At 34.2% G+C, this 12,188-nt stretch overlaps 1 protein-coding gene across 1 annotated transcript; it reads left to right on the forward strand.

Annotated features, from left to right (window-relative positions):
- Nucleotides 1–274: 274 nt before the first annotated feature.
- LOTGIDRAFT_154587 (hypothetical protein) lies at nucleotides 275–11,851 on the forward strand (the record flags this gene model as incomplete). Its single annotated transcript, XM_009063802.1, has 7 exons — nucleotides 275–361; nucleotides 2,782–8,741; nucleotides 9,249–9,346; nucleotides 9,867–9,904; nucleotides 10,468–10,610; nucleotides 10,976–11,018; nucleotides 11,597–11,851. 7 exons carry the CDS (start codon nucleotides 275–277, stop codon nucleotides 11,849–11,851), a joined length of 6,624 nt encoding a protein of 2,207 aa, XP_009062050.1.
- Between the last annotated feature and the right edge of the window lie 337 nt (nucleotides 11,852–12,188).

The raw sequence follows: 12,188 nt of genomic DNA on the forward strand, positions 1-12,188 counted from the left end.
ATAATGTTACGCATAAAACTTCTGGTTCATCAGAATATTTAGAAAAATAAAATTACTGAAATTTCTGGCCCATTATTTCCTTTTTTCAAGTTGTACTGTTTCTTAAAGAAGTAATTTACATTTGTTATACATTTAAAAGTTGACAAAAGAAAAATGATAATTTGTAAGTGAAGATCTTTTGAAATAACCAAAATTAAGATTGATCTAGATGTTGCTGCTACTTTATGTTTATTGTTTATTCTGATTACAGATAAGCTTATTAAAGCTGTGAAAAATGATGACCCCAGAGTCAAAGAGAGTAAAAAGTTTACAGGTTGAAGAAAGACAATATCAGTTGTCACCTGGTCTTAAACTTCTGAATGTAAGTACCTGATTGTTATCTGGACACAGTTTTATGGTACAACAATCAATAGTTACCTGATAGTTATTTAAAGGTTTTACTTCCTCTTGGACCGAACATAAAATTCAAGTTCTCAAACTTGACAGTATTAAGAGTCTATATTCATCAGTGGATTTTCCCAGTGTCAAAACTATGCAACAGTATCTTATGTTGTGATAAATCCATTAAACAAAATTATTATTAAAAAATGTTTTAATATATTAAGCCTTTTTCAATCTTTACCTTATGGATATTTTCTTAGTTTTATAGATTTATCTATCGTCACACCTCTCCGCATTATCATATTGCTAGTTTTTTACGCCAACATAAATATGTGGTCGTATATGGTCGCCCCTGTCCATCGGCCCGTCCGTCAACATTTCTTGTGAGCACTATAGAGACTACAGTTTTCATCTGATTTTGATAAAACTTGGTATGATGCTTTAGATTGATAAGATCTCGGTCAAGTTCGAATTTGACATATTTTCGATGAACGGTTTTTATACGCCCACATGAATATATCGTTTATTGTCGTCAGTCCGTCCGTCAACATTTCTTGTGAGCACTTTAGAGACTACAGTTTTCATCTGATTTTGATAAAACTTGGTGTGATGCTTTAGATTGATACGATCTCGCTCAAGTTCGAATTTGACATATTTTCAATGAACGGTTTTTGAGATATTGCCCTTGACTTAGAACGCCTTGAAATTTGTTAAAAATTGTTTGTGAGCAGGATTGAAGCTACAGTTTTCATCCGATTCTGATGAAACTTGGTGTGATGATTGGAATTGATAATATCTCGGACAAGTTCCAACCTTTTCCCCTTTTTCGATGAAAGGTTTTTGAGTTATTGCCCTTGACTTTGTTAAAACGCGTCAAAATTTGTTAAAAATAGTTCGTGATCAGGATTGAAGCTACAGTTTTCAACCGATTCTGATGAAATTTGGTGTGATCATTGGAATTGATCGGACAAGTTCTAACTCTACGCATTTTTGATGAACGATTTTTTAGTTATTACCCTTGACTTTGTTAAAATGTGTCGAAATTTGTTAAAAATAGTTTGTGAGCAGGATTGATGCTACAGTTTTCAACCGATTCTGATGAAACTTGTGATCGTTGGAATTGATAAGATCTAGGACAAGTTCTAACTTGATGCATTTTTGATGAACGGTTTTTGAGTTATTGCCCTTGACTTTGTAAAAACGCGTCAAAATTTGTTCGTGAGCACAATAAAAGCTACAGTTTTCAACCGATTCTGATGAAACTTGGTGTGATCATTGGAATTGATAAGATCTTGGACAAGTTCTAACTTGACGCATTTTTGATGAAAGATTTTTGAGTTATTGCCCTTGACTTTGTTAAAATGTGTCGAAATTTGTTAAAAATAGTTTGTGAGCAGGATTGACGCTATAGTTTTCAACCGATTCTGATGAAACTTGTTGTGATCATTGGAATTGATAAGATCTCGGACAAGTTCTAACTTGATGCATTTTTGATGAACGGTTTTTGAGTTATTGCCCTTGACTTAAAACCAGGCAAAATTTGTTCGTGAGCACAATAGGAGCTACAGTTTTCAACCGATTCTGATGAAACTTGGTGTGATCATTGAAGTTGATAAGATCTCGGACAAGTTCTAACTTGACGAATTTTCGATGAAATGTTTTTGAGTTATTGCCATTAACTTAAGAAAAACGCGTCAAAATTTGTTTGTGAGCATAATAGAAGCTACAGTTCTCAACCGATTTTGATGAAACTTGGTGTGATCATTAGAATTGATAAGATCTCGGACAAGTTCTAACAAGAGATATTTTTGGTGAACATTTTTTGGGTTATTGCCCTTGACTTTGTAAACACGCGTCAAAAGTTGTTTTTTGCCCTTGATTAGAGCTGTGTGATTTAATTGTTTGTTGTATTTGGGTTATTGATATTGATTTTAAAAAATTTGGTGGAATTTTTCAGCATAAATAATTTTTTCAATATGAGAAAATTCGTACTTTAGTCACTAAAGACTGTTTTATTATTTCTGACAGCTGCCAGTGGGCGTACGTTACCTTGCATCGCAAGCTATCTTTATGAAACCTTAAAAATGTGTCTGCTCTTGTTTATTTCGACAAGATATTCTATGAAAGAGGCCTATTGCAATATTTGTTACAGTTACAATACAGTTGTTTGATAAGCACAATTAAGTAATCTATTTTTTATTATAAAACTGTAGATTTAATCACACTGTGCAATATTTAAAGAGTAAGAATGCTCATGTGTGGCCTGTATATACATTTTTGCAACAGGTACACAGATTAGCCTTTGGTGAAGCATTTGAGATTTTGCCATATGACTGAATCGAACCTGTTGATTCTATCTTGAATGCATATTAAATATTCATTTTGAATTTTCTCTTATAGGGAAATCCCATAACACCTGGATCATCTTTGAAAGGTATTAAGGAACTGAAAAGAACACCTCCAAGAAATACGTGTACCCCTTCACCAAATCATGGTAGATGTGACCAACTCCCACATGATGAAAATTTTGACCCTGATGAGGAACTTACTGGTGAACTTTGGTATGTGAACCTGAAAACCCCAATGGAAGAACCACAACAAAAACTTAGTTTTGAGCCTGTTGATTTTGCCAAGGTTGTAGATGGCAAGATTCCAAGTGGAAATTCATTGGCTCGATCCCCAGTGAGAATGTCTCAAGAAGAGTTTTGCCCTCGAACTCCTGGAAATACTGATTTTGAAGTTCGGGAAGTTGTAATTGAACCTGGGTCCAGAATACCAAGAACTCCTTTACATTATTCTGGACGACCCAGTGCTGCATGTGACTTGGTGATTCATTATTCTAAAATTAAAGCCAGGGACAGTACAAGCAATAGCAATAAAAAAGAAGAATCCAAATCACCAAAAATCAAGAAACCACGAAAGAGATCTATGTCTTCAAACAGCATTCCAGTAAGTGAGGATGACCATGTAACAGTGACTGGCGAATTTAAAACTAAACCTAAATTATCACGCACTCCTCTCAAACGCCTTTCAATGCAACCCAATGAAAAGCCAGTCCAAGAACTTCAAATTATTGATGAAAATGAACTAGATTGTCATTCAGGTTGTCCAAATCAAATTATTGATAAACATGTGGTTGACAAGTCTCTTCCAATGGCTGAATCCCATGATATCTTTAAGCCTTCAAAAAAACTGGCAAGGTCACCTAATCCACCTACAAAAACTCGTAATCAGAATAGTAACAATAACCATGCCAGTTCTGATAAGGTTGACACTGTGTCTGTCTGTGCTGATCTGCCAGAACATTTAAAATGTGACTCTAAACAAGTGTCTATGAGTACTGATTCAGAGGCTGTACCTTTATGCATTAATGCAACTCCAGAAACCAAGCTGCGTGGTAAGACTGCAAAGGTTAGTCAAGTTAATAGCTCATCAAAGATTCCTCGACTTTCACCTAAAGGAAATATTCAAAGTGAACCTGACTTAAAAACCAATACTCAAAGTATTGTACAAACTGATAGCCTTGACCAAATGAATATTGAACATTGTGATAGTGATAAGTCACATAAACTGTTGAATGAGAAAAATCAAGAAAAATTAAATTTAAATCTGAAGTCTTCTGAACCAAAGGGTCTTAATGTTGATGTATCAAATGATGAAACAATGAGACCATTATTATCGCCAGCAATCAAGGTTCGTAAACCAGTTAAAAATATGATACCAAAGGGAAAATCCCTGATGAGGACTCCACCTAGTGGTAAATATCCTAGAGATGAAGGTGAAGGCACATCCATTGCTCCCAGTGTCTCCCCTGTGGAAGAGGATATTGTAGTACCTGAAGACCCTGATGCAATATTTTTGGCTCAACTTCGTAACAATGACCCTTTACCTAACAAGAAAAAGAAACCATTTTTAAAATCTAATAAATCCAAAATAGTGAATAATAAACTTAAGAAGCCAGCGGTAATGAATACCAACGCAATAGACTGTAAATCACCTGCAGAAACAAAACTTTTGAATAAGACTGAAACGGAACTACATAAAAAAGATAATAAGTTGACCTATGTGGTGTCTAAATCTGTTAGGACAGAAAAGGACAATATGATATCAATAAGCATCAACAAATTTCAAAAATGTGAACCTGCTACATCAAATGTTAGTAGTAATACTCTTGCCAAACCAGCTGCAAATAATTCTAGAAAGTTAACATATGTTGTTCAGCCTAAACCTATTTCCAAAGAATGTGATGAATCCATTCAAGAAAGTGACAATTCCTTATTGTGCTTGGATGAATTATGTGATAAATCCTTGAATCTTTGTGATAGCCTTTTTAATGAAGCATTTGAAAGGAAAAACTCTGCAAACACAAACTCAAAATCAACTGCTGTTCCTTCATTTGATTCTATGATTTGTCCTTCCAGTCCCCAAAACGATTTTTTCCCAGTGGAAAATATTTTATTAGGTGATACGCCATCACAGAGTGTTCCTAAGTCTAAAGCTGTTTTAAATGAAACAATCGAAATAGAAGCAAAATCAGAGAGTGATGAAGAATTTGTTGATGCATCTGAAGACTTTGAACTTGATAATCAGGAAAATAGAATTTCAACATCACCTATTAATAGAACATTTGAAGTTTCCACACCATTATCAAAAGCAAACTCGACTTTTGATTTAGAATCAAAACACAATGGAACTTTTGATATTGAAAATGATGATAAAGCAGCAAACCAAACATTTGATGTAGATATGTCTCCAGTACATTATAATGAAGCTCCTATAAAAAATGACACCTTTGACCTTGGTAAACCACTCAATACAACTTTTGACATGGAGGTTGATGATGCTATTCCACAGATTGTTCTAAATTTAACCTATGATGGGAACCTACCAGTAAAGTGTAACAAGGAGACCGAATCTCCAAATCAAACATTAGAAAATACTGCAAGTACAGTAGTTGAAAACATTACTCCTAATAAGACTATTGAAACCTCCTCTGTATGTCAAACTCAAGATGATGTATCTATCCATACTGAATCAGTTTCACAGCAAACAAAAGACAAGAGCTCTGCCAGTTGTAAGTCCAATTCAACCAGTTCAGATGGCAGAGAGTTTTCATCAAATTCATTGAATTCATCAAGTATTGATCATGAATTTTCTGGTCAGGCCCATGGAACTGCTGTAAAGAATGAGGAATCCAATATAGAAATGGAAAGAGTATATCAAGATTCAGAAAATAGCCAGAGTAAAGTAGATAAGGTTGATCATACATATGTTGAGCCTGAAGGTCTTAAAGTAGAAAAACCAAAGAAGGCAGTTAAAGGAGGTAGAAAGGCTAAAGTCAAGGTGGAAACTAGTGTTCTTGAATTGAATTCAGATCAAGATTCATGTCATGAAGATAATGAAGATACTGTACATGCATGTGACCAAGAAGATATTCCAAAGCAGAGATCTTATAAGAAAAGAGGAAAGAAGGATGCTGAGACAGAGCAGTCGGTTCAGCCTTCAGGGGGAGAAGAAGTAAACCATGTGGCACCAGCAAAAAGAAGGGGAAGGAAACCAAAAACAAAAGACCCTGAGCATTCATCCAAACAAGAAGAAACAGAAACAATTCAGAAAATCAAAAGAGGTAGAAAAGCAAAAGTAAAAAACCAAGAAGAGTCATCAGAACAAGAAGAAACAGATTCAATTCAGAAAGCCATGAGGGGTAGACAACCAAAAGCCAAAGACCAAGAACAGTCATCAGAACATAAAGATCCAGAATCAATACTGAGAAATGACACTGAAGAATCAAATGAAGAAATTGGGAAAATCACTACTAGGAGAGGCAGAAAACCTAAAGCCATAGTGTGTACTGAAAAGAATTTGGGAAATGATATTAAGGCATTTCAAGCAGAGATCAACGTCACTGAAGAGGAGACTGGGTGTCCAAAAAAGGCAAGATGTAACAAGCCTGTGGCCAATGATCGTGAAAAACAATATAAAGAGGTTTCAAATCAAGCAGACAATTCGAACCAAACAACAGCAATACAAGAGAAAAAGTCACAGAATTTGCATGTTGAAGCAAATAATTGTTTGAATGAAGATCACAAAGAGGAAGAAATGCCAACTGCAGTTGATCATGAGAAAACAAATGAACAGCCAATTTCTAACAAGCTGGCCCTCAAAGACGAATTCATCAAAAACATAAAACCTATCGAAGTTTCAAGAAGGCATCTACCAAGACGAAATCAAAAGATTATTTCATATGCTGAAAGTCCAAATGTGGAAGTAGGAATTCAACAGGACATTTTAAAGAAGAATAATAACACAGATGTATGTACCAGCAACAATAGTTTACAGAATCAGGGTATGGAAGTAGAGCAAGCATCTGATGCATCCAAAGCAATTGAAGCATCAGATGTAGTCATCAGAAGAAAACCTGCACCAAGATCAAAATTGCTTTCTTTAAGGGCAAGTTTTGGATTTGTAAGAGAGAGTCAAGTTGCCAAAGCTAAAGATGAACTTGTAATTCCCACAGATACTCAGTTAAAGAAAGAAATGAAGGACAAATACGAAGAACCACTTCAAAATGATGAAACGAAAGCAGAACCTGTTTTATCAGAATTGACAGACAAAGTAAGTGACATTTCCATTCATTCACCAACAAAGAAACTAGCTAAACCCAAGAGAATGACAAGACAAACCAGTAAATCAAAGATTAAAACCAGCCAGGAGGTAGAAAAATCAGGTGAACGAAAGAAAGATGATGAACCTCAGGAGAAACCTGCCATAAAAACAAGAAGAGCCATGCTAAGAACCAAGAAATTTGCGGGGTCTTATGATGAAGATAAGGTAATCACAAAAGAAAATTGTAAGATTTCTGAAACAAGCTCCGAAAGAGTATCTGAAAAAATGTTAGATGAAAACACCAAAGAGACTGAAGATGTGCAGCCTCAAGCAATTGATACTGCACCACAGTCAAGAAGTATAAAACAACTACCAAGAGGAAGAAAGATTCCAACTTGTATAAGTCCAGAAGCAGTAAAGAGTAATGAATGTCTTCAGTCAGATTCTAATTCAGTTGTAAATGCAGATTTGCCAGAAAATGAACTTAAGGAAAAGGTGTTGATCTATGAATCAGGTACTTGTACAAATGTTGATTTGAAAACTGAGACCAATAGTAAAATAGCTGTCTCTGAAAAGCAAGAAAATGCAAATGGAATTTCAGATGATAAATCAAATGATAATAAGAATATAAATGAGGTTTGTACTGAGCAAATTGTTGAGAAAGGCAAAGTTGTATGTTTTGCTCAAGAATCCAATGGTAGTGAAAACTCTAGAAAAAGTGACGAGGAAGTAAAGAAAGCCAGAAGAAGATCTGGCATTCCAATGGGATTCTTGTCAAAACCTTGCAGCAAACCTCCTGCAAAGGAATCTTTTCCAGGAGAACATTCTAAAAATCAAAATAGTGGAGATCAAAATGTTAATATCAGTAAAGAAAATTCCACCAAATCTGCCTCATCTAAATTGGATTCTATGAGAAAATCTTTTGGCATACCATCTCAATTTCCTGCAAGTGATAAGAGATTATCATTTGTTTGTCCAAAACCTGTCTCTGCTACTGAATCCTCAATGAGTCGATCTAAGTTGGTAAGAAGTCAATCTCACAAAAACCTTCGAAGTTCTGCATCTATTACATCAGACAAAACTTGTTCCGCACCATCCACAAAACCAGGAGAAACCAAAGCTCTGCCTGATTTGAAAAAAGGAGTCACAGCACAAACCTTGAGTAGGTCCACAAAAGCTGCCTATTCATCTATATCTGAGAGATCATCTACTGGTATTGCTGAGGTGAAAACCAAGAAAGCTATGACCAGAACTATCAAATCAAAACCACAAGCCAAACCTGAGGAGACCAAGATTTCTCCTGAACCAACTAGAGTACGAAAGACTAGAGGAACAAAGAAACCAGAAGCTATTCCCCCTACATCCATAGCAAAGGCAGATGAAGAAATCGTTAAGAAGCCAGCAACAAGAATAAAAAAAATACCTTCCCGAAAAAATATAAGAAATGCAAGCACCAGCTCTGTTCCTTCTCCAACTGTGAGTGCCACACATAGTCAAGATTCCAAAGAAACCAATAAAGTGGAACTGTCAAATCCGAGAAAACGACAAAAGTGTGATAAGCAGAATGAGTCTGTGCCTACTAAGTCACTACCACCTACTGATGAATTAAATCAACTGAGTTTTGGTGATGAAGCTCAGCAATCTTTTTGTCAAACTTCTCCAGGACCAGAAGAAATGGAAATCGATCAACCATCATCCAATAAGCCTATTGAAAACAGTGGAGCAAATTTTATTTCTAATCAGAATCAGTATAGGTTTGTTTCCCTTTTTTGTAATTTTATAATGCAATCTCAAATATGTTCAGTGGTCCAGGTATAAGATATTTTTTGCAAATCCAGCTATTATTGAAAACATATACCTTAGGAGTCCACATTGTCTTTGGAGAGTTAATGTTGTTTTCCAGACTACATAGGTTTGTCTTGTCTTGTTTAAAGATTTATTCTGTAAAATTTTGTTTGTCTTTGAGGATGTGTAAGCTTATATAAGTCTTTTATCTGATAGTGCAACAAAACTTTAGATTTTAATGTAATCATTTAGTTGCATGTTTTTGTGCATTGTAGAATAACTAAAAATAAACTGAGCTTTATTCTTAAAATATAATGAATAGCTAAATTAACTCTATTAACTGGTTGAACAAATATTACTAATTAGCACAACTAGATTTTGTGCGGTAAAAGGAAATTATTACAATAAAAAATATAGACAAAATTTGATAAAACCATTAGCAATATAGATAGAAATTATGAATGTTTGTGTTTCAGAGATGTTGAGGAAATTAAAGATGAAGAAGAGAATAAAACTTCAGCTGCAGCTGCCAGTAAAAAAACAAAGAGATTATCTTTTATACCTTCATTTAAAGGTCAGTTCCTATCACTTAACATCAACTAATCTTCAATATGAAGTGAGAAAAATAACTAGTAAATAGTTAAAAATGACATACTGGCCACTATTTAAAGGGATTTTAAACAGGTTTTCTACACTTTTTATGTGTTTCGGGACACTGATAGCATCAATTTGCACCATTCCAATTTTCATTCCGTCTGTGGTTCTTGCAATTCTACTAAAACTAACATGTTTATGATGTCACTAGAGGGGAACTGCATAGATATCAATAGTAGCTTCCGGTAGCTCCCTATAGTGAGTCATAAAAAGCGTTAGTTTTAGTGGAATTGCAAGAACCACAGACGTCGGAATGAAAATTGGAATGGTGCGAATTGAAGCTGTCAGTGTCCCCGATACACATAAAAAATTGAGAAAACCTCCATTAACATTATCATTATATTAGCCTTAGTGTAAGTATACATGATGATACATAAAACATTCCTCTTATGAATTATGAAATGATGACTATAAAATAATGATATATGTTTGTGTTGCAGGTATTACATCTGCTATTAGCTCTAAAATAAACAAAAAGGTGAGTTGGTGATTTTCTTTCCAAGTAATTTGTGTTCACCGCATCTGTGATATTTTTTGGTTGTTACTGCTCTTAAAAGGATTGTAAAGAGGTTTTCTTAAAATAAAATTATGCATATCGGGGACACTGATAGAATCAATTTGCGCCATTCCACTTTTTAATCAGACGTCTGTGGTTCCAGTAATTTCCTTAAAACTAAGTGTCTAAAACTACGTCATTAATCACAAAGGGCCTGTGATAAAGCATTGGCCTTTTTAGCGATTAATGACTTCTTCAAACACCTAGTTTTAGTGGAATTGCAGTAACAACAGAAAATTGGAATGGTGCAAATTAATGCTATCAGTGTCCCTGCTACACATTGAAAATTTAGAAAACCTCTGTACTAAGCAGTAGTAGAGGCTGAAATTAATAACACCCAGAATGAAGAAAAGCCATTCGCCTTTATTCAAAAACATGTAAAGATTTTGAGAATTTTTGTATACCGATCAATTTCTTTTATATAAACAAGCCATGATCTCTTATCATCATGAATATTTGTATCAGAATATGATTTGACTTTTCAGCCAACTGATGTTCAAGAAGCCACCAATAATATGGATAACTTAAAACTCAGTTCACCAGTGAAAGGGAAATTAGTAAGAAAGCCACGACAAGCAAAGGATGGAGCAACTAGTGCAAATCTGGAAGAGGCAGCTCCAAAGAAAAGGTAATCTATTGGCTGCTAAGGTTTCTCTGTTATTAGTTTAGTTCATCTCTGTGAAGCTAGTGGGTTATAGCTGTCAAAGCAAGGTGCAGGAATGAAGGATGTAAGTGATCTTTGTTAAAATTGTTACAATCGTATGAATGAATAAAAAAAAAAATTTGACGTCTGTTATAACTTTAGGAATGGAGATTTATGTCTGATAACCTAATCATACCATCAAAGCTGAGATTAATTTTGCTATTTATGCTATTATGTCTTCAGTTTGAAATTTCTGTATACGAATTTGTATTCAGTAATAAGAAATGAATTAAACAGAGTTAATTTGCGAAACTAAGGTTGTCGCAAATTTGTTTTTGTCTTCATTTTAGGGGGAGAAAGAAGAAGGTTGTAGACGAAGAAAAGGAAAATGAGGTAATTAACCAAAGATGAAAGTGTGATTCTTAGAAATACTAAAATCTGGTTTTTCCTCTTTTAAGATTTTCATTCTACTTGTTCATAGGATTCAGTTGTCAGGTGTTAAGTGAATAATTTCAAGGAAATCAGTAGTTTTCAAAGCTCATAATCGAAATTGAGCCTTCAAATCCATGTGTCCGGAATTACTCACATTTGAAAGCTTCTTTTCTAGAGCTATATGCCAAATATGTATAGACATATGTAGAAAAAATAAGTGAAATTTCTAGTTTGAGATAATTTTAATATTTTTTTGATTTTCATACATTTCTAGTACTTCTGAAGACTATTAACATATATTAGAGAATCTAATCAACCCCCGAAAATGGCACATCTGTCCCTTTATGGCATATGGGTATTTATATTACTCTGTATAGATTGAGCCAATTATTTGCCTCCTTTGAAGCTTAAACAGAAAATCAGTGTCATAATACTACATTACATTTATGCTTACTATTATATCATCACATTCTTCTAGAATATTTAATAGAATATGATGAACCAGTACACCCCAACATTTGTTTTATTATCTTTTTTAGAATGTTACAGATGTTCCAGAAAATATTCAGCTTCCACGGCACCAAACATCAGCAAGATCATTGTTGGCAGAACAAATCCAAAATGTTGAATCTGAACTGGAAATGTTAACAACATCAGAGGAAACTACTAAAAAAACTGAGTCAAAAATTTCCAAACTGGAATCCAAACTTGGGAAATTGAAAATCAAGCAAGAATCATCAAAATCAAAAGTTTGTACACGGTCTTTGAGATCAACCAGATTAAAAGAACAATGAATATTCTGAGATCAGATGTTTTAAATTTAAAGTGTATATTATATTAGTGCTCTTACATCTTCAGATCCATAATTAGTGCTTGTTATTTTTCTCAAAACTTTGTCTTTGCTTGTAAGATCAGAAAGAAAGAAGAAAAGTCTTGTAGAATGAGATTAAATAATATGTACCTTGTGCTTTTCAGTTGGTTAAAATATACTGTGAAATTGATTACTTTGGAACTTTCATGAAATATATATGATAACATTGTTCAAAGATTTGATGTAAGAGTAATGTGATCATCAAAAAGTAATAGTAGATTATACTTTGAAGTAATCGGGCCAAAGTCTGGTTTCATGTG

Source organism: Lottia gigantea, assembly GCF_000327385.1.
Source record: "Lottia gigantea unplaced genomic scaffold LOTGIsca_6, whole genome shotgun sequence".
NCBI classification, from domain to species: domain Eukaryota; kingdom Metazoa; phylum Mollusca; class Gastropoda; family Lottiidae; genus Lottia; species Lottia gigantea.